The sequence below is a fragment of the Pteropus vampyrus genome, unplaced genomic scaffold (assembly GCF_000151845.1).
Source record: "Pteropus vampyrus isolate Shadow unplaced genomic scaffold, Pvam_2.0 Scaffold261, whole genome shotgun sequence".
In the NCBI taxonomy this organism is placed as follows: domain Eukaryota; kingdom Metazoa; phylum Chordata; class Mammalia; order Chiroptera; family Pteropodidae; genus Pteropus; species Pteropus vampyrus.
The window spans coordinates 2,624,154-2,647,219 of NW_011889042.1; the positions used below are offsets into that span (position 1 = coordinate 2,624,154).

The window sequence follows — 23,066 nt, forward strand, 5'->3', positions numbered from 1 at the left end:
GTTTTGATTAAATTTCTCTTGATTACAATCCTAGTATGTGATTTTAAAACAGGAGTTAGTAAACTGGGGCCATTGGACCAAATCTAACTCACTGCCTGTTTTTATATGGCCTACATGATAAACATGGTTTTTACATTTCAAATGGTTGGGGGAGAAATCAAAGAAGAATATTTCATGACACATGAAGATGATATGAATCAAATTTCAGTGTCCATAAATAAAGTTTATTTGGAACACACAGCCACCCCCATTTATTTACATATTATCCATGACTGCTTTCACACTACAGCAGCAGAGTTGAGCAGTTGCAATAGAGGCCATATGGCCCACAAAGCTTAAAATATTTACTATCTGGCTCATTACAGAAAAAGTTTGCCTACTCTGTGTCTTACTGTGTTCAGGCCGCTATATCAAAAATAACCATAGAATAGGTAACTTATAAACAACAGAAATTTATTTTTCACAGTTCTATTAGCTGGAAAGTCCAAAGTCAAGGCACCAGTAGATTCAGTGTCTGGTGAGGGCCCATTTCCTGATTCATAAATGGCCACCTTCTTCCTGTGTCCTCACATAGCAGAAGGGACAAGAGAGCTCTCTGGGATCTGTTTTACAAGGGAACTATCTCATTCATAAGGGCTCGACCCTCATGACCTAATCACTTCCCAAAGGTCCCACCTTCTAACACTGGTCACATAAGGGGTTAGGTTTCAACATATAAATTGGGGGTGGAGGGCCACTCAAACATTCAGTCTGTTGTACTGTGTATTGAAAAGTCCTTGTTCTTAGCTTCTGATCTTTTCACAGCCTGATCATTGATGACCAGAGAAGCCCTTAAAAGAGTAAGGAGATACTTGTGGGGAGGGCTCACAATGGACTAGTATTCAGTTTAGTTCTTATAGATGACCAGATATTTTTTATTTTGATAAATACTAAATTAGAAGGTTAAACTATTAATGATAGGAACTAAATGTAAAATTCCTAAAGTATTACTTAAATTTCAATTGTCACTATCATTAAGAGTAGTGATAGTAGTGGCGCCTCAAGAAGGTTCCAATTCTCATAATACGTTATACTTTCATAAATCACGTGTAAAGACTCTTTTGGCCCCAAATTCTGAAACTATAATTCTAACATTAAATGTTGGAATGTCATTATGTTGCTCATTATCCTATTGAACAGGAGCATTCTGTATCCCAGAAATTATCAGGACCTGTATGTAATTGAATTATTTTGAAAATTTGTCTGCCCTGTTTTAAGTAGGGGCATCTTTTCACACTTCAAACTTTCTTTGAATTTTTTTTCAAATAAAAGACCTCAAGTTGGTTAGGTTTCCACACTGTATTGATTTCAATAGATATGCATTTTGTTAGAAGGACTTTGTTGATCGCAGTCATTGCCATGCTGTGTGCAGGCCTTGTGAGCACAGGTCGATTTCAGGAAATACCTTATGGATTGAAAATACCAAGAGGTAAATTAGATTCAATCATGCTCCTCTCATTTCTATGACAATACTCTAAACTGAATATATCCAAATAGTAATATTATTGTGGAAGTTACACTCTTTTATGTTCTGATGGGATATTTATAGTTAAGGGAAACTGAATATTTAAGAGCAAAGTTCAGTTCATTCCTCAAGAAAGGAATTTTGTAGCTTTTGGATTATGGATGATATTTCATTAAAGTAATAGCCCCCAAACCCTAGAGGGTGCTCTCAGTAGGAATTAACATTCCAGAACAAGTAGATGCAGTGCCCTTATCCCTCAAGGCCTTTCAGCTTTCAAACCAACTCAGCTGCTGTGATTCCCAAACGCTTGTCTGATGAGTATGCAGGGTTCTCTTTTTTAACGAAGTCATATAAACCTCCAGTAGTAGCACTATGCTAATCTGTGTCTTTTTTGTACTTTTATTGGTCTCTAGACTCTTAACTCCTTGATTGGTAGCTTTGCTAATGCAGGAAGCTCACTTTAATAAAATAACTATGTTTAGATGCTTGTTACTAGAAGCTGTGTGCCAAATGCTATTTTTTTCTTTACAATTCTTTTTTATTTTTAAAATTAGTTTCAAATATACAGTACATTGGTTAGACATTTATATAGTTTATAAAATGATCCCCCTAATTTCTCCTACTCTCCTCTGGTTTTCCACTGAGCCAATATATTAATGCTAACTGCAGTCTCTATGCTGTGCTCTGCATCCCCGTGACCAAATGCTATTTTAAAGCCCAGTCATTAAGGTTAAGAGGGTTTGTTACTGACACTACTTCACATAACTCACTCTGAGGCTGTTATAGAGCCATATAGGCAGTTGTCATTTTAAGTATGCCTATCTGTGATGCGCTCTTGTCCATTATTTGGACCTATCAATACAATAAAGTCTTAATAAGCAATTAAATAAATGACATTTGTTCACTGAAGAAAAAAAGAATTAGTTTCAGTTTTCTTCAGTCTGCCTTGCATGAAATTTGTAGTTGCTTTAATAGTCTTTACCTTTGTTATCAGGAATTCATACTCGGCTTTAAAAGTTGGGGTTACTAAATCTTACTTTAGTATTTTCTATTATGATAAGGCCTATCCTTGTTCTAATATGGAGCTGGGGTGTTTAGAGAATAATCATGATTAGGTGTTACTCCTTCTACATCTTTTGGTCAGCTCTTAAAAATCCTGATGCCTAGGCTACACTTTGTACCAGTTAAATCGGAATGTATGGCCCGATCCTGTCTGATCTCGGAAGCTAAGCAGAGTCGGGCCTGGTTAGTACTTGGGTGGGAGACCACCTAGGAAGACCAGGTGCTGTAGGTGTAAAAAATTAAAAATGAATAAATAAATCAGAATGTATAGGGTAGGAAACATAGGCATCAGTATTTTTTGAAAGATCTTCAGATGATTCTAATGTGCAGCAAGGTTTAGAAACCACCGGCTTGACTTACTAGCCATATAGCTTAGAGGTTCTTCCCCCAGTATCTGTTTACTCCTCAGAATTAATAAGATGACCTTATAATAATGCATTTTAGTTACTTGAAAAAAAGATGTGACATATATAAGCTATTACTGTTATCATTATCACTATTTGTCACAAGCAGGGGAAGCGGCTATTAAAGTAACACCCTTGAACGCAGTTGCATCTTTCCACAATGCCAGGTTTATTGAGTGGAACCTTCTCAGGTAAACCAATCAGGTACCCACCCAGGTTAATACACACCAAACACAGGGGAAATACAGAGTCTTACATGACAGAACAAATGGATGAAAGTCTTTATCTCCAAAGCAAGTTCTGTTGACTGTGGCAGTGTGGATAGCCGCACGTTGGTCCCAGGCCAGCAGCTATGATAGGCAGAAGGTCAGCGTTTTTGGCTCTCAACACACCTGTCCATGATGCTCTTGGGTTAGACTTGAGCATCATCTCTCAAGGTGTTCAGCTTACATGGACCTCACAAGATGGGATCCTCATGCTTATCGGCCCCTGCAGATGGGGGCTTATCCAGGGCAGTCATGGCTGGCATTTCTGTGGTGTGGGATAGTCCAATTACACCCTAAGGGCGTTCTCATTATGTACCAGTTGACGTTGCTGTCGTAGCTCCCATGGAATCCATTTTGTAAAGTCCAAAAGTCCTTATTTCTTTATGTGCCGTACACTGTTATTTAGACTATAAAGAAGCCAGTTTTGTGGTAAAATATACATAATATAAGTTTAACCATTTTTAAGGGTACATTTCAGTGGCATTAAGTACATATTGTTATGCTACCATCACCATCTCCAGAACTTTTTTATCTACTCAAATGGAAACTCCGTTATCTATTACACAATAATTCCTTTCACTGCAGCCCCTGGCAACCACCATTCTACTTTATGTCTCTATAAATTTGGCTACTCTAGGTACCTCATATAAGTAGAATCATACACTATTTCTCCTTCTGTGACTGACTTTTTCAGTTAGCATAATGTCTTCAAGGTTCATGCATGTTGTAGTGTGTATCATGATTTCCTTCCTTGTTAAGGCTGAATGGTATTCCATTGCATGTATATACTACATTTTGTTTATCCATTCATTTGTTAACGGACGCTTAGATTGCTTCCACCTTTTGGCTATTGTGAATAATGCTTCTGTAATCATGGATGTGCAAGAAGCCAATTTCAAGTGATAAAGTGATGGTCTCTTCTCTCTCTATAAGATACTCATCTAGATAAATTACTTTTTCTTTATGGGTAGATTGTAGTATAGTTCACCAGATGAGCTAGTACTTTGCCCCCAATGACTGGTCTGCTTTTTATCAAATATGGCAAAAATTAGGAACTGTTCCAGAAGCTTTCTAGATTTTCTCAAAGGTGGTAGTAGAATTATTTTATTGAATCAGCTCTCTTGCCCAGGCTGTGGATCAGTCCCATAGACTCTGTGTTCTACAAATATAGTGACAGAAGTCTCTGTATGTCTAGAGTGAAATAAAGGATTTATGCTGTGTGTGCTGGAGGCAGCTTAATTCCAAAATGCCACTAGAGCAAAATTGTAAGCCTCAAAACCAACCTGAAAAGGCTCCCTAGTCATGTTACTTTAGAAGTTATGAACTAATTAAATTGAATCTAGAGGCTATATCAGGATCCTTTTATTTCTGCTTGTGTTACTCAGTCCATTAGTCTACTTCTATACACGATCTTAGCTTTTTGTATTACAGAACCTAGTTCCTGAGCTGAGAGCTTACTTTTTTGCTTCTTTTCATTCTTAATCAACTACTCTTTGTCTCTTAACCTCTGTGAAGGGTATGCTTTCTTTTTTACAGACAGTTCAGATAGGTATTTTTACAAGAGAAGAGCTATGTTAGTCAATAAGTAGAAAGTTTATGCGGGCATAAACTTTTGAAAAGTAGTGGTTACTGATTTTAACATATTTCTGAAGGCATTACTTTTTCATATTTCTGCAACCCACCCATCTTTCCTTATGGCATCAAAGAAATGAATTTTCATGTGTTTATTTCGCTCTGATCACTTTAATACTTTTCCTTAATTTTTCACTTAAAATAAAAGGCAATTGAAATGAAAAGAGGCTTGGCCACATCCGTGAAGGGATAGAAACTCTGTTGGTTACTTTGGTTTAACAGCTGGGCTATCTCTGTATGCTTTAGAGGTACAGTAATGACCTAAAATTGAGAATCTGAAAAGATAATGAATTTAGAACCAATTGTATAGGTGAAACATAAGCAACTTGTTCTTTTTGTCTGAAGACTTGTCTGTTGTACTCTACAGTCTGAAAAGGTAAGAGTGAGTAAACGAACCTTCTTTTTTTCTAGATCTTCATCTGCTGGTAGACGTGGCCTGCAAGCAGGAGCACTTTCCAAAGGAGGAAGAATTAAAAGAGTGAGGAATGGATGACAAATGTGACATTGTGCACTAGCTGTAGCTGGAGGCAGACTAGCCTTGCACATGACACACTGTTGGGATTTTTTCAGTTCTGTTAAGGAAAAAAAAACTATTTTTGTTTCGTTAATTGAGAATTTTGTTAATTGAAAATTGGGAATTTGGTATTTACTACAGCTGTTCAGTTCAGATTATTTACCTTGACAAACTACTAAACATCTAGCAGCCATTTTTTTATTTTTTTATTTTTTTTGCTGCCCAGATCCCTTTCAAATGAAAAGTCCTGGCCTTCATTACAGCAAGAAACATCTAAAACCTGCTGCATCTATGATACTGGAGAATAATCTGCGTGGTGCTGATTTGTCATCTTGCCTCTCTCAAACTGTAATCAGCACAAATCCAGTGGGGAGTTCAGTCTATCTGTCTCAAGTCACAGTGTGATCCTTTTAGAGAAGATTGTGTGAGAAAGGAAGGCATGTAAGGTCACCAAGAATACAGGACTGGGTCAGGAATTCCAGGGAAGAAACTCTGGGAAAGAAATAGTTTTCTAAGTGATTAACCAGAAAATACTCTTACTTCCTAACCCAGCATTCTGTTGCAAGAGCAAGGTGTCCGGACTTGGACCATCCATCACACTTAACAGCTCCTAATTCTTTTATATTAATGGGAGCATTCTTCTATTTTCATATTTTTCTCTAATTTTAATGGTACATTATAAATGGTAAGAAGGTTTTGTTAATATATCACTTATTTAAATGTCTTCTAAAGAAAAGTATTTAACTTGTTTAATATATTTATAAATGCTGATAGAGTTAAAAGTTTTAAAGCTTTATATTTTTATTAATATTACAGGATAGAAAGATAAAGGATGCATGTGTAATATTTTTATTTTGAGGGTGAAATGTAAAATGTATGAACAAAAACATTAAGAGATTTACCACAGTGTTTTCTTATTTTAGATTTTGCCATTCAGTAAATATAAATTCTCATCTATATAAGATATTGTGTGGAAATTTGGGGAGAAACTGATTAATAGTCATTTAACAGAAGCTATTCCTCCAATTTTTTTAATAGTTTATGTCTGGTTGAAGCTTCTGAAAGAATTTTGGATAGTGGGATAGACTATAACATTTTTATCTTATCCCCTCTGTAGGATTCTAAATTCAAGTAGTAAGATTGTGGGACTGGTTTTTAGGAGAGGTATCTTGGTTGTCCAGTTTCCGTGGTTGATCCCTCACTTACTCATCTAATGACAGCAAGAAACTTTCTGATTTAAAGTCTTTTGAATTGACTAGAACTTTCTTATTGGATTCTGCTTCAGTTTTCCTAAAAAGCACTGCAGAAACAAAAGGAAAGCCTAGGAATATGAAATGAATTAAAAAGAAAAGGCACTTAATGATATGACATAAGTACTATGTTAGCATTGTGGGTGTAACAGTTCATTTCTTAAATTGCATTGTGCCTTCCCAATGATGTCAAACTCTGGAAATATTACAGAGATAGTAGTTTTTTGGAAAAGGATGAGCTCTGTAATGGTCTGCAGTGACTCAGTTTAGATATGAAAGTAGGTTCTGAAAAGTGACCTGTTTGGTCCATCTGATTAGAGTAGTTAATGTCCATGTGATGGGCATTTATTCATCTTTAATTAGCAAGATTTAAAAGATGAGCAGATTATCAGGACTCCTGTATCTTTTGGCCAGACTATGTATTTTGGCAGAGTATGTGAAGAGGAGATCCAATTTCCAAATGAAGGAACTTTGCCTTTTCTCTGTCATGTTGAAAAGCTGATGTACTATGTTGGTGATATATTTTCCTTTAAATATGCCTTTCTTAGCTTTATATATGTTGAAAGAGATAATATCTTTTGAGGAACATGTGTCAAGCAGGAACCTTGGCATGGATTTGGTTTCAGTGATTTTAAGGCTTAATTAATGAAATGCCATTATCAGCTTTCCAAACTTTTTTTATATATGCATACAACAGACCAAGGAGCTGGATCTCCTGCTATTCTCACATGCTTGCTACCTATCAGCTTAAGCTATCATCACTGACTGGGTAAAATGGAAAAAGATAAGATAAAATCTGTGTGTGAATTAGCCAGTAGGGTCTGACATAATACTAACAAGGTTCCTGACTAGCACCTCAGTATTTCAGCACCTTAAGCATGATAAATTTCAGTCAGTCAACAATAAAGTGAGTGTTTCAACTAGACTTGTTGTCTTGCTTGTTTTTACTGTTTGGTTAGTGATCGTTAGAAACCTTGGTCATTATGACTATTAATCATATTAGAGAACTTCAAAAGAGAATATACTCTGTTTTTCAAAGAATCTGACTTTTTAAGAAAATGTGTCTTGACACCCCCCCTCCCATTTGCACTTGAATAGAGACTGAATCTTTAAAATGCCATTAAAGATTAGGACATTTCTTGGACATATTTATAGAAACCTTGTTTTTTGGAAAAGGATGAATGGTCTTCAGTAACTTTAGTCAATCCAGATGCAAAAGTAGATCTCGAAGGATGACCTGTCTCCTGTGTAAGATTAGATAATAATAGATGTCAGCGAAAATGGGCATTTCATTACTATAGTGATGGCATCTTTATGATATCTCAGAGGAAGTTGTGTGCATCAACCCTTGAAGGATAACTTAAAACCTTTAAAACCAGAGAATAATTTCTCTTGTTTACCAATTCTAGTGACCTAAACACAGTATATCAGTGAGTTACATAGAGCTGTTTGGTTTGATCCTGAGTGTCTCAGGGTACCCAAGGTCTTGATACATATTATCATCATTCCCAGACCTCAGAGTTTCCTCAAGAGAGGGCAACCACATTTATATTTTTTTTCCTTCTTTCAGCTAAGTGTGTGTATTAACTCTCAGGTCTCGGTCTCTTAACTCCTTTGCAAGTTTCAAGCAAGAATAGGTGAGGCAAAGTCCATTGGTAGCTTACTTTTTGTTTAGTTTAACCTTAAAGATTTTTTTTTATATATCATATATAGTAATGTATGCTTTGCATTATTTATGCTGTACTATGATATGGCATACATAAAATCAAAATATAAAATCATAGCAGATTTTTAAAAATTCTGTCCAGAAGAATTAGATCAATTCCTTTTCTTTAGGAAAGGGGCTATAAAAGATCTATACTTGCATTATGTCTTTAATGCCCAACCAATAAAGAAAAAGTGCTAAATTAAGAATTTACTTTAGAATATATCCCCATAAACTATCCCCATAAACCTTCTTTAGGGAGAAAATGCTCAAGGTGAATAGACCACTCATACTTTTTGCTTTCAGAGGCATTATGTCATGTAATCTTTACAACAAACCTACAATGCAGTTATTATTTGCATTTTACAGATGATCCATTTGTACAATTTTTAAAAACTTTTAAAAAGATTTATGTTATGTGCTTCTTACCACAGCTTAAAGAAGCACATGACAGAAGTCATAATTTTTAAATGTGCAGCTCATTAGTGTTAACCACATTCATATAATTGTGCATTTGTGCAATTTGGAAAGATTAGCAAATCAAATAAAATGGCCACAATTAAATATAATCTGATAAATTTGAAAATTCAAATTTTAGAGACATATTAAAAACTTTTGCATTATTTCTAATGACAAGTTTACTGGAAGGGTTATGGTTCATGAATGTGGTAATTAGCCCCAAATTTTCTTTTAGCCTACATTTTTTTCATTAAGCGTATATTTTTTACCCCTTTGCTTGTATTCATGACATAGATTTACTTGCAATCTTACATGGAAAGCAAAAGTCTGATCCATAGTATTGTTTCATCTCCCAGAGACATGAGAAGAAAATGACCGATTCCAAACTTCTGACATCAACCTGGTCTAAAAGCTCCACACAGGCACCGTTTAGAAAAGAGCTGCTAAATGTAAATTAGTAAAAGCCGAAGAAAAACTGCACATAAAATGGACAGAGTTCTTGCCAGAATAGTAGATATAAGACAACAGTAAATCAGTAAGTACTATAGCACAGGATCACTTTATTCTGGCTTTATGCCATTTATAGGCACTAAAACCTGGAAAAAGCAGAAATCTCTTTGAACTTATATTTCCAAAACCATGTGTTCATTCTTTAATCTTCTGGATTTCCGTTATGTTTTTTTCTCTTTACTTCCTCATACCACCATCTATGTTCTTTTGGGTGCCGAGTCTGTTTAGATATTGTTTGAGTGGCCCTGATTTTCATGTGATAGCTCACTTACCCAGAGAAAGGAATTGAGGATTGAATTGGATGCAGTTTGGCTGTGGCTCAATAGAGGGAGTAGAGGAGCTGAGAGAGAAGAGCAAAAGAACGTGTCTGGTTAAGTGTGCGCGCCCAAGCCGGAGCCCTAGCCAGCCGGGAGGAGGAGGGGCGGAATGGGGGGGTGGTTGCCTCTAGCTGCTCCACCCTCACTTTGTGTCAGCAGGTATAGAGCGTGATTGCAGTCTCAGGGGAGGGAGTCGAACTAGAACACCAATTACAAACCACAGGCTTTTTCCTCTAGGGAGTTGATCCAGAATTGTCTTTCTGGAAGGGAAGCACTCGAATCCTTCCGAACTTTCCAAGTCCATCCATGATTCAGAGATATTGCCTTCTCCCTCTGGGATTTTCTGTGCTCCTGGTAGTGAATTGTTGCTTTGCTTCTTTTCTCTTTCAAGATCTGATCATTTTATATGCTGTTCGGGGAGAGAAAGAACTTTTGTTAGAAAGGAGATTGCAGAAATGATTTTGGATCCTCTATAAGTGTTTTTAGAGTTCTTGGGGACAGTAGCTCTAACCCTGGACTGTTTCTGCCTCTGACCTGCATGGATTATTTTTCCAGGCTGCGGAGTTTCTCGGCACCTACCTGCAGTGTGGGGCACTTGGTTTGGTTGCAGAGTAAGAAGGTGGAAGAATGAGCTGTACTTGGTTAAACAGTTGAATTCTTTTTTTGAGCAGGATCTATAAAAGCATAATTGAATTTGTTTCACCCCCGTGGATTCCAGTGGGCCCGACAGCGCAACAGGTTTGCAGATTTCTTTTGAAATTCTTTTTTTTTTTTTCTCCCTCTGCCTCAGCAAAAGAAAAGAATCTGTATAACAGGTTCATGTTCAATTGCTTGGCTTTTCAGCACTTATTCTGAAAACTTTATAAGATTTTTTTAACTTGATCTCTGAACACAGTGGGGCTTTGTGGTTGATGTGCATTTATATTTACTTAAGGGTGCACATTTTAAAATTTTAGAATAAGGTTTTATTTTTGTACAAAGACCCAAATTCTCAAGTGTGCCTAGAAATAGCACAAATCTACCCTGTTCAGGCTTTTTACTTTTTCAGGGTATTCTACTTAGAGTCTGTAGACTAATCACCTCCCTACTCCCCCTATCTTTTATACCCCACCCCCTCGAGGAATTTGAAAACGTGTCAGGAATAGTCCTTTGTTTTACTTATGAACCTAGAAAATTACAGATTATAAGATTGGGATAATAAAGTAGTTTCCAAAAGCATCTCATGGGAAATCAAAGTGCTTGGCATTCTCAAGCAGGAGAATAAAAGCTGGAATCCCTAAGAGAAAGAAAAATAAAAATAGAAATAGGAAAAATAATTGGAAATCTAACCTTTTTGGATATTCTTTCAATTATGAAATTTGAAAAAGGTCGTGATGCTCAGGATTATCCTATAATATGTGAAGACATATAAATTACTACCTAATTGATAGGCAAATCAGGTAGAACATTTAAAAACGGTAGTATATTTAAGTTCACTCAAAGTACTATAAATTCAAGGCCTGGGACTTTGGCTACCATGAAATATATTTGAATGTGGAAACTTATGAATACATGTCGTAGCATCTTTGGACATCTCTCAAGGTATGACCTCAAATATTGTTCCCTCTTTTTTCCCATTAAAAAAATTCTCCAGTGATCTTTAGTCTTTTTCCATTGACAAATCATGTGGCTTAAAAAGGACCATTTCTTCATTTTCTGAACTGGAGTTTTTCACGCTCACCTTCGATGCATGGCCTTAGTTATTTACTTTGCCTTGTTTTGTTCATTAACATTGAGTTTAGTGGCTCTACAGCTTGATGCATATGGAAGACCAGCACCAAGTGATCTGACATAATAAAAATTCAGAATGTGACATTCAACCTCAAGCAAAGTTGGAAATTCCAAAGAAAAGTGGTGCTATCTTTACTAATAATAGTGAAGATGGGAGAAAATGACATACCTGCAGCAGAAGTGGGCTGAAAACACCCTCTTCCCTGCCAGATCAAGAATGCCACCTGTTCTTGGGAATATGAGAAAGGAAGGGCCAAAACTATGACTTGGCTTTCTGAAACTGAAGCATAAATTCTCTCTTCCTTAATTTGTCTGGATCTGAGAACCTGCGTTTGGTATTAGCTAGTGGAAGCAGTATGTATGGCCGAAGTGCATTGCTGCAGCTGGTAGCATGAGTGGTGGCCACCAGCTGCAGCTGGCTGCCCTCTGGCCCTGGCTGCTGATGGCTACCCTGCAGGCAGGCTTTGGACACACAGGACTGGTACTGGCAGCAGCAGTGGAGTCTGAAAGATCAGCAGAGCAGAAAGCTATTATCAGAGTGATCCCCCTGAAAATGGACCCTACAGGAAAACTGAATCTGACTTTGGAAGGTGTATTTGCTGGTGTTGCTGAAATAACTCCAGCAGAAGGAAAATTAATGCAGGTAAGGATAACTTTATTATATTTCACTTTCTATCTGTTTGAAATAGGCCTTTCTTCTTTACCTCCCGAACCAAATACCACACAAAGGCTTCTGCTGCTTAGCTTTATTTGTTCTATCTTTTAAGGATATTGCCTCATTGGCATTCTAAAGCAAATTCTTATTTTATATACTCAAGAAGAAGCATATAAATCCTGTACTTTAGAAGATCATCTGCTTATCTTTAACCCTGGTATTACATCGCCTTTTTAGATCCGCATAATAAGACTTTCTTTGCAAGCGATATATTTTAGACACAGTATTTTGATAGATGAAATATATGGGCTTGTATTTAATTGACCTGAGGATTGTACTCTATATCCTGTTTAAATCTGAAGTGAGCACAAAGGAGTTTGATTTTAATGGTCAGTAGCACCCTGAAATTCTAGAATGCCCTTGGAGCATATTTGATCACTGTGTCACTTTTAAAATTCATTCAAGCTTGAATGCTACGGCTGGCTTTATACCACGTGCGGCACCCTATGCTAAGCCCAAAATGGAGAGGACTGGATTACAAAATGGACACAAGGTGTAAACTTACCTCCCAATCACTTTGGTCTTGTCTACACATAATTTTATTATTTTCAAAATTTAAAATTTAACATCTGTTTTTTATTAACTCACATAGTCTTTCAGACAGTTTCTCAGGCTTTCAGGCTGTGAATTTTGCCTGTTAATTCATAGCCTACTCTTTATGTGTTGAATTTATGAACTTGCTGGGGCCATAGCATTTCATAGATGAATTGCTCATCCTCCATGGTGAAGCTAGAGCCTAGAGGGCTGTACCTTTTTAATGTGGCATTCCAGTGTCTTACTCCATAAAATTATGTTGCTTATTGATTAAATTTTATTTTATGAAAGAATACTTGTTGCTGTAGCTCTTGGACACAAGCTAAAATATTAGATATAATTCCCCTCAGCATCCAAGCTCAGATTTTGATTTTGTGATATGAGCAGAACCAAAATATTATACGAATTTAAATTTTGGTCTATGTTGAGAAAGAAGGTGAGAAAATTTAACAAATTATAGAACTCTCTTTTCCAAACGTGGATTTTTACATATATGATTTAGCGGTTCTTCATGATCATTTCTTAGGCAATATTTTGAAGCTGGGATAAGTGAAGTAGAAGAATAATTGGGTGAAATGGAAGGCTCTGCTGTTTAGAAAAATAAACAGGCAAAGAAAATGTACCTGGAAATACAGGAGTAGGAATTTTTGGATAGGAGTCTATTCATTTAATTTAAACTCTACGATGGAATTAGGAACATTTAACAGTTGAAACATAAGTCATTTTGAATACAATTGGAAAGGAAACTTTTTTTTCCGACTTTGCCTAGTTAATACCCTGAAGCATGAGGGTGCTCCATTTTATTTTTTACCTTAAATTATTTTGCTATAGAACCACATTTTGATATCTCTTGAGGTCTTTGGGAGCCATACTAAGCTTTGTGCTTCATTAATGTCCTGTGACAGCATGTTCAGTGGGTTAATTATATACTGTATAAAGTAGTGTCCTCTTTTATTTTAAATTTTTTGTCTCCTATTAAAGCTGTACATATAGTTTCTGTGTATTAATAAAGGAAAAGAGATTTAAGAGGCACTAGCTGGCATTCTCTTTGCCATTCATCGTTTTGTCAATCTTTGTCTGCTCTTTATTCTTTTTCTCACTCTGGTAAATTTTAGTAATCTTTTCTTTTTTTGTTAACTGTTAACATTGAGCCTATTAGTATACTTTAAGTATTGTTTCTTTATTTTTGTGAAGAGGGAATTTCACTGTATTATTTAGCAAGGCCTTTAGGCTTTACCATAGTTTGCGTCAATTTTCAGTCTTCGTTTTCTGGCCACGTAAGCTTCTTCTAGGTCATTCATAAAGTTGTTAACTAGCCTAGTATTAATCTCTGGAGACTTTTAATATTGTTTCTGTTTTTTTGACTATTAATCAATTTTTAATCCACAGTATAGTTACTAAATTTTCTTAATAATCTCTTATAAGAGAATTATTTTTAAAAGACAAAAACAAGCTTTTGAATGATATGCATCACTATTCTTTACCCACTATTTGATTAACTCTTTCAAAGAACTCTAGTGTGTTCGGGACACATGGTTTACACTTCTAGAATCCATGCCGTTCATTCCTTATCAGATTACGCTGCAACTCAGGTTTACTCAACTGTGGTTAACCAAGCCTTCCATTTAACTGGAGTTCTGTTTATATCTCCTTAAGTTGTGTTTTGAGGTGCTTCAGCTTTCTTGGTGGATAGCTGTACCCTAGTGTTACAAATATAAAGGGGTCTTCTCTGTTGGCTTTGAGGAATTTTGGATAATTCTACATATCCTTCTACCGATGAGTTATTTTAGCTGCCTGTTAAGTTTGATTGTCTCCAAAGATGCAGTCAGGTATCTTTGCATTGTAAAATTGGGTTTGCTATGCATTGCGTAGTGTAAAGGTATGTAAATAACAATTTAAAAAAATAATAACCTTGTGTGGTTCCCGGAATTCCCAGAGAGTTTAAGAAAATCTGACATTTAGCTCAATTAATTCAGGTATGTATAATTTTATAAAGACCAAATTAACTGGATTTCGCTTGTATTACAATTTTAATTTTTCTTAAAGAGAGACATCCCTTGACAGGGTACTTCCCAATTTGTTTAATAATAAAATGGACCATAGAATTGTCTCTAAAATAATTTTCCTTGTCTCAACTTCATCTGATGTCTATATATACAAGGACATTGAAGATCAGGCCTTGGTGAATTTTTGTCCTGATTCTTATACCTCACTCTTTGTGCTTAGGTTTCTTTTTACCAATAGTAGTATCCATTCTACCAGATATGTTCAAAGTTTTTTATTGTAATATTCTTTTTATTGTAATATTGTACTAGAAGAAAGTACTAGAAGAAAGTCACAATAGAAGAGGAAACGTTGCCTTTGCTGTATTTCCTTCATTTCTCAAGTCCTCTCTTTTCTGTTTCAAAATTCCCCATCTTAGCCCTCACCAAATTATATTGTTTTCCTTTCTTTTTTGCCAAAAGCTGCTTCTTTGCATTACCATATCATTTCACATTCCTGTGCATGTTTGCCATTGTCTTTAAAGTATCTACTTCTTTGGAAGACCAAAAAATTTTTTTATTTCAAGGAAACTTTTCCAGATTTCTTAATTACTTGGCAGTGACTGATAAAGGACTAAATAATAGTGATTCTAACTTCTTATTATTTTTGTTTTTCATTTGAATATATTCTTTTCCTCCTGGTTTATACTACAGATGGAAAATGTGTAAAAGCTTATGCATGACAGAATTGTCCAGTTTTCTATTTTATCTTTTATCAAGATTTGTTTGTATTATTCTAGTAATATTGTTGCTACCACTTCTAAAAATGATTACAGTCCTATTTTCTTTCTCGATTCTTGTTCCTTTTTCATAAATGTTATTACTCAGCAGAACAACTCAGAATGAATCTTCTTTCTTCTCAAAGCAAAAGAGCAAGAAGATCTTAGTGTAGTGCAAGAGAGGTCCCCAGTTCTTCAACTATCACACTCTTCCTGCTCAGCTGGTTGTCCTGGATTTTCTTAGACTCCAGGGTAATGTTATGATCAAGATTAGAATATGCTGCCCTGGGGCTTCAGACCTACAATAGGAGCTATGGTAGTTTAGCATTTGGCCAGCAGAAGCGAACACCTCCTGGACAGATTCCTCCTTGTTCGATGTCTCTGCTTGCCCCTTAATTTACCTATTAGTCAACACCTAGTTATTCCATCTTTGCATTTTTACTTTAATTGTAGTCAGGTCCTGAAATGAATTATTTGGGAAGGGAGAGAAAACTTTATTTTAAAGTTTTGGCCAAAGCCAGATAGCTAATGCTTTATAGCAAAACTGTAGTTGACAAAGTGATTGAACTTTGACCCAAGGGATTGCCTTTTAGTTCTAACTCTGCCACTAAGTAGTTGGGTGATTTGGAACAAAATGGTTTTTACCTTTCTAGGCTTTACAGTTCCTATCTGTAAAATCGAGGGATCGAAATATAATACTGCATAGCCAACTTGTGTTATGCACTTTATATATATTAGCTCACTGAACCTTTATAATAACTTCATGAGATAAGTATAGTACTTTTATTTTTCACATTTTACACATAAGGAAACTGAGGCTCAAAGTGTTAGTACCTGCCAAGGTCATGACCGTAGCTAATAGGTGGCATAGCTGGAATTTGAACCCTAGAGCCCATGTTTTTCCAGCTTTAAAATTCTGTACATCTATAATGCCACAGATGAACAGAACATCAGTGTAGGCTTCATAGAAATGATTTCTTTCTTTCTAGAACAGAAAGTAATGAACATGAGTATTATTCTCTGAGACTGATCCAGAATACACAATATCCTAACTTCTAATAATCTCTGTACTTCTGTTTCTCTTATTTGTGTTACATTTGCAAAGATATTTGTAAAGTAGAATGTTTATTTACTCAGCATCCCCCTTTTAATGGAACAACTTTCATTATCTTTCTCTTCACTTTATAATAGCCTATGGTAAATTATATAATACAGGAGCTTGACATAATAAATTTTGAAATAGCCTACATATAACTGTCATTACTCAAGTTAGAGTTCCTTGGAAGCAGAGATTTCAAAGATTTTGTGATTTTGCTCTGAGGCCAGCCTTTAAAAGAAGAATAAATATTTAAAGTACAATCAACTCTCAGTTATTTATGTTAATGGAGGTGCTGATAATCCAATTAATTTCTAATTGACTTTAGAACATAGTCAGAAGAGCACCATCAGATATAATTCCTCTGTGTGCACAGCGGTCGGAGGTGCTTGCTTCCTGTGGTCCCAGCTCAGAGCCTTCTTGACTCGGCTTTGTGTTAGAAGCCTGGCACCCAGAGGAGAGGAGGAAGCTGCAGAATGTTTTTATGATAATTTTTCAAGTTGAGAAGATAACTCTTTTATAAGCACCCATCAAACTGATTTGCATATATAATAGTTTCGTACTTCATGTGGAAATCCAGCAAAAATTTTGTAAGTTCAAATTCATAAATCCCTGTGGTCAGTAGGAGGTAATGAATGAGCGATGCCCCTGGTTAGTGTCCCTATCAGGCTGTTTAGTGTTCCTTTAGCTGATTCTGAGGGTAAGCATTTCCTTGGCTTTTGGATGTGTGTGTGTGTGCGCGCACACGCGCGTGTGTGTTATAGTTTTCTTTAATAATTAGCCATAGTGTACTTTTTATACAGTATTAAAGATATTCCAGGAGCCCATGGCTAGGTTTGTTTTGTTTTTAATAAAAAGCCTTTACATTTGTTCACTGGTAAGTATTTTTGGAACTTTTTTTGTGCTTTTTTTTCCCTCTTATTTCCTTCAAACTGCTAAATACAGCAGAGGAAAAGATGTTATAATTGACCAATGTACTATTATAAATATCCTGTCAGGAACCAGAATCGGTATCAGGGTATAGTTAGAAAAGAGTATGATAATGATGTTTCATTGACTTTATATATTTTCTTCCAAGAAGCTTAAAATGATTCACTAAAATGTGCAAGCCAGATAAGAACAGATGATATTTACTCCATTTTACAAAAAAGGAAACATAATGGGGAAGAGAAAGCAAGTAAATGATCCAAGAACAAAGTTGTACAGGAATGGACCCAATCAACTTTGTAGGAGATAGATGAGGAATCCAAATTTTAAGATATCTGAGGATGTGGATTTCTCAGGGATCAATTCTACTGAGTGAGAATCCTAAAAAGCTAAAATATGGTTGAGATATCCCCTATTGGGACCTACGTTGCTCAATATGATAACTCAGTCAAAAAACTATTGGTAAAGCAGTTTGCCAACTTTATGTCTCAAAAAGCTCTATGAGCTAATGCTCTGACCTGCATTCATTGTTCTTTTGGGAATTGTTTTTACAGTAAAAGCCAGAGTCTTTACAGTGAGCTGCTTGGCTCCTCAGGATCTGGCCTGCGGGCCCCCCTCCCTCCTACCCCACCTCTTCTCCCCGTCACTCTGCTCCAGCCACTCTGACTTCTTTGTGTCCTCCAATTAAACCAGGCGTACATCCACCTCAGGGCCTTTCCACTTGCTAGTCCCACATATACCCCCAGTTATTTTCTCCTCTTAGTCTCTCATATGTCACCCTGAAGTGTATAATATGCCTTCTCAACAAGGCTTTTCTAGAATATCCTATTCTGAAGGACTCTTCCTATTCCCCTCTGACCCATATTCTCCTTCCCTGCTTGATTTTTCTTTGTAAACTTATTGCCTTGTGACATACTGTAATGTTTTACTTCTGTAACTGTCTATCTTTCTTCAGTAGATTATGAGTTCTGTGAAAGCAGTAATTTTTTTGTCTCTTTAATTCAGAGCTGTATTCCTGTGAATAGTGCCTTAGTATACTTATACAGTGCCTCAGACATAGTAGGTGCTCAATAAATATTTATTTAATGACTATAAGGAACTGTGGTAGTATTGACTCTGATGGCTGGGATTTAACTTAGGATGAAACAGATTTGTTTATCTCATCACATTTTTAAGCATGAGGTCAGTTATTCTGAGTGCTCTGGGTTTGACACAGCGTGCTTTATTCCTTTACCCCTCCAACTTACTGACAGTGTCTCCTCGATTGTTATTTCCAAATCGTAAGTATGGCTATAATCAATATATTTGAAGTGCTCCTTTACACAGCATTTTTCCACAGCCTTTATTTGGTTTAATAGCTCAACCCCTGCTTTTCAGGAAATTCTGATTTTCCAAGAGAGATTTATTGGGGGTATTGACTTTAAACCTGTGATTGTAAGATACTAACAAAGATACTCCAAGAGAGATTTATTGGGGGTACTGACTTTAAACCTGTGATTGTAAGATACTAACATATGTCTATTCAAAGGACTTGGCCTTCTTAGTCCTTAAGCTTGTGAGTCCCAATTCTGGTTTCGAGATACCCTAACACAGTGGTTTTTAATCTTCTTTTGGTGTCACAGCCCCCTTTGAGAATGTGATGAAAGTTACTGACAATATGTACTTAACCTAGAATTTTGCATAAAATCCCAGTGAGTTGAGAGTCTCTGAGACATGTGTAAGGATCTAAGGACTACAGATTAAGAGCTGCTATCCTAGAATAATCTCCATTATTTCAAGAAATGAAACCAAATTCTCAAAACTAATTTACTGTCAGTTTACTTAATTTAAAAAGTATTGGTATACATTACTTGAAATCAGACAACAATTATAATGCAATTATAAGAAGGTTAGCCTGAACTATGATCATCTTAGATATAAAAACTGGTATCTGACAAAGATCTGCTTATGTGTAGTTAAAAAACAAAAAACCAAAAAAAAACCGGAACTGTGTTCTCCAAATATTAAGTGAAACTGCACATCAATTCAAGAAATGCTTACAACCCTTCATTATGGTAGTTTCACTTGAGGCTCATAAGAATAGAGAATATTTTACTAATTTGTTTTGATATAGGTAGAACAATTGTGGCTCTATGTGTCTATTTGATTACTAAATTCAAAGAACAGAGGCTATAAAACAAACGGACTGGTTACTTTCCATCTCTTTGGTTTCTATCCTTTAAGCTCCTGTTGCTTTCCCTAGAGTAGGATTCCTTAGGCCCTTAAGTTTCTTCTTGCTATAATGGAAATCTTTGTGTCTTTTTCTTTTTAAAGGTTTATTTATCGATTGCTGATTAGCTTGTTTTTAAAGAACAGATAAGCTACTTTATATACTCTTTATTTTTACCTGGGTTCTGAACATTACAGTTCATGGATATATTTGTTTTGTTTTGATACTTTTAAAAATATACTAGAGTTTGTGTTTATCAGAAACATCAACATAATCAAAATGATTTAAGTTAAGGTTTTTTTTTTATTGTAAACACAAAGGCTCACATTTTTCATGGAGATAGGAAATTAGATTATTTAGAAATTCTGATTGCTGAATATAAAGTAGAGCAGTAACTGTTCAAGATAGCAACATAACTATCTTCAAAACCAGTTTGTTTTTTTAAAAAATCTGGAATACTTCCCTTATAATGGAAATCAACTATAATACAACTGTAATTTTAAAGAGCATATTCAGTTATCATATGTACCTGTTAATTTTGTGTATGCTAATATGTCGAAAGGGTACTATTGTGCATATGTAAATATATGACAATTGAGAAATACTATTGCTATTGTTTTTCCTGTAGAATAATTTGGATGAAACTGAAGGCCTTACATTTTATGCCTACTAATGTTACTGTTTCCTAAAAAATGATTCCCATTATGTCCCTCTAAACCATTTTCTGGTCTTGTGATTTGCCCACTATAAAAAATTTTTTTACATGATTTAGATTTCATGTTTTTTCATTTTTATATTGTCTACTTAGAATCATATCGGTTATCTGACTTTAAGATTCTTGTGGTCAAGTTTGTTTGTTTTTTTAACCTAACTTTGTGAAGGACTTTATTGGCCTTATACTGGAATTAAGTCCTTTTCAGTTTTCCATACCTATGGTAAAATACAGTTTGGAGATGGAAGGCAGAGGGGCAGACTATTCCATTTGTAAAATATAGTCATCAGATTTCAAACTAGGAAAAACACCTAATCCAGTCATTTCATTTTACAGAGGAAGAACTAGACCCAGAGAGATTAGTGGTTTGCCAGTCAAAGAATTGCCAATCTACTGCCATATCTTACTGGTTGGTATTTTTAGCAAACCTTATTTATTTATTTTAAACTTTTTTGGGTCATTGAAAGGGCATTAAAAAGCAGATGCTGGCAGAGATTTTCCCCTGAACATTCCATATAAGATATTATAGACTGCTGTAGACTTTCTTTCCTCTTTGGTCCCTAATCAACTTAGAAGGCATACTTTAAAACAAGCGAAGAAATATACCTTGCTGCAACAGCATTACTTTACGTGATACAAAATGTGTCATTTATTCTGCCATAGAGTCACAGCAAACCAGGTGACTTGTTGGCCTGGATCATCTCCTTAAAGCAGTAAGGGCTCTTTGTGAAGTTAGGTGGAGAACCTTACTGACTCTCCCACTGTGTACCAAATTCTGTGGCAGGTCCTATAGCAACACAAAGAACAACACCCTAGTCTAGTCCAACTGAGCAGATACAACTGAAACAACGGAAGGCAGGATGTGATGAATGCCAAACGAGAGGCACAGGCATAGATGCATTAGAGTGCCGATTTTCATTTTCTCAGGAGTCAGTCAAATGATTGGTAATTCTCTCTCAAGGTGTCTCCTATGACTGAAGAAAAAAAACAAACAAAAAACATAAAACCTTAACCTAGGCAACTTAAAGTAGCTTAGAGCTAGAGGACAACCAAACCCAACATGAATTTTCACTGTTACCAATTAAATATAGGTTATAATATTGCTTGTATAAATATTACTGTATATATAATACTTACCTGTAGCATTTTCTTTAGAAGTCTAAATAACTAAACAACATGGCTTTCTTTTTAAATTGCAAACTGGCTTTCTAAAGTGCCCAAGAAGTTCCTGTTAAATTGTAGTAAAATTAAAACAGAAAATTGAGCTTTAGACAGAATTCAGCATATTTAGAGGTTTTTTTTTTAATTGATAATCTCACTGACTCAATTTTAATTCTCCAAAAACTACATAAAGGAAGAAATAGGTACTAAGACTATGTAGAAGGTAAAGAACGAATGAATACCATCTTGATTCAGCAAAATTTGTTTCTAATGCAAAGTTTTTAAAAATTATTGACTTTAGTTATTAGTATGTATTATTCCCATTCCTTAAAATGTGTTGGTTTTAGTATAATATGAGTGATATAGAGACCAACTCAAGAAGAATGTACATATCTGCTGTGACAACATTAGGTTATTAACCTATTTTTTGGTAACTTTCAATACCTATTCATCATTTTTTAATTAAATTTATTGGTTAATAAAATTATATAGGTTTCAAGCGTACAGTTCAGTCATACCTCATCTGCATATTGTATTGTGTGTTCACTACCCAAAGTCAAATCTCCTTCGGTCACCATCTATATGACTCCCTTTATTCTCATTTACCTTTTCTCCTGCCCACTAAACTGTTGTCTGTATCTATGAGTTTTTGTTTGTCTTGTTCATTTCTGCTTTTCAGTTTTATCTCCCACATATGAGTGAAATCATTTGATCTTCAACTTTTTCTGACTTATTTTACTTAGCATGACTATCTCAAGATCATTCAGGTTGTCGCAAATGGCAGTATTCCATCTTATGGGAAAGTAACATTCCATTGTATGTATGCATCACATCTTCTTTATCCATTCATCTATCAAAGGGCATTTGGTTGTTTTCTGCTTTAAAGTTAGTAAAACTTTATGATATACATTACATTATATATATTTATCATCATTAGAGATTATTTAGAATTTAGTATTTGGGTATATGAAAAGTCCATAGGTCCCTTATGACCATTTAAAAAGTAAAGGCAAGTCACTTAACCTTTTATCTGTTGAGGTAGGGTTGGCAGGGTAACTAAATAACCTTTAAGATCCTTTGTAGGTCTAAGCATTTAGAGTTTATGCTTATTCCAGAAATAGACTTAATATACTAAAGGGACATGTGACTTGCTTAATTATTTCTTTTCCCCGAGATAAAATTTGTTTGGTAGGTGGTATAAAAAAATCTGACCAGATTACTTTAAGTCACAAAACTAATTGGTAGCAAAACTAAGCATTATTAGACTTAGTTGTACTCCTAGTCCTCCGGTCCTACACTGTCTTTATATTCAGTTAACACATACGAAAAGGAGTTTTTCTCTGAAATTATATATTTTAAAATATCTGTACTGGATTGAGGACCCTTCTAAATCTTTCCTCAAGGCTGTTCTAGTGGCTAAACCACACTGACTTCAATCACAAACCTACCATTCAGATTCTAAGTGACTCTGAATCTTTGGAAAGTCTTAGAAAAGCCAGAGATAACCTAGAGCCAGTCTGGGCCTTACTCGTAGGAGGTGGATGAGGTGTCTGATCCT

The 23,066-nt window shown here is 35.5% G+C and overlaps 2 protein-coding genes across 2 annotated transcripts in view; both read left to right on the forward strand.

Annotated features, from left to right (window-relative positions):
• HSF5 (heat shock transcription factor 5) overlaps nucleotides 1–7,557 on the forward strand; it is a 37,258-nt gene extending 29,701 nt beyond the window's left edge. The window contains exon 7 of the mRNA XM_011375114.1: nucleotides 5,280–7,557. Within this exon, the coding sequence (XP_011373416.1) occupies nucleotides 5,280–5,350 (71 nt within the window). The 3' untranslated portion in view covers nucleotides 5,351–7,557. The remainder of the gene's footprint in view (nucleotides 1–5,279) is intronic.
• Nucleotides 7,558–9,794: 2,237 nt separating this feature from the next.
• RNF43 (ring finger protein 43) overlaps nucleotides 9,795–23,066 on the forward strand; it is a 63,412-nt gene continuing 50,140 nt past the window's right edge. Inside the window, exon 1 of the mRNA XM_011375081.2 lies at nucleotides 9,795–12,036. Within this exon, the coding sequence (XP_011373383.1) occupies nucleotides 11,785–12,036 (252 nt within the window). The 5' untranslated portion in view covers nucleotides 9,795–11,784. The remainder of the gene's footprint in view (nucleotides 12,037–23,066) is intronic.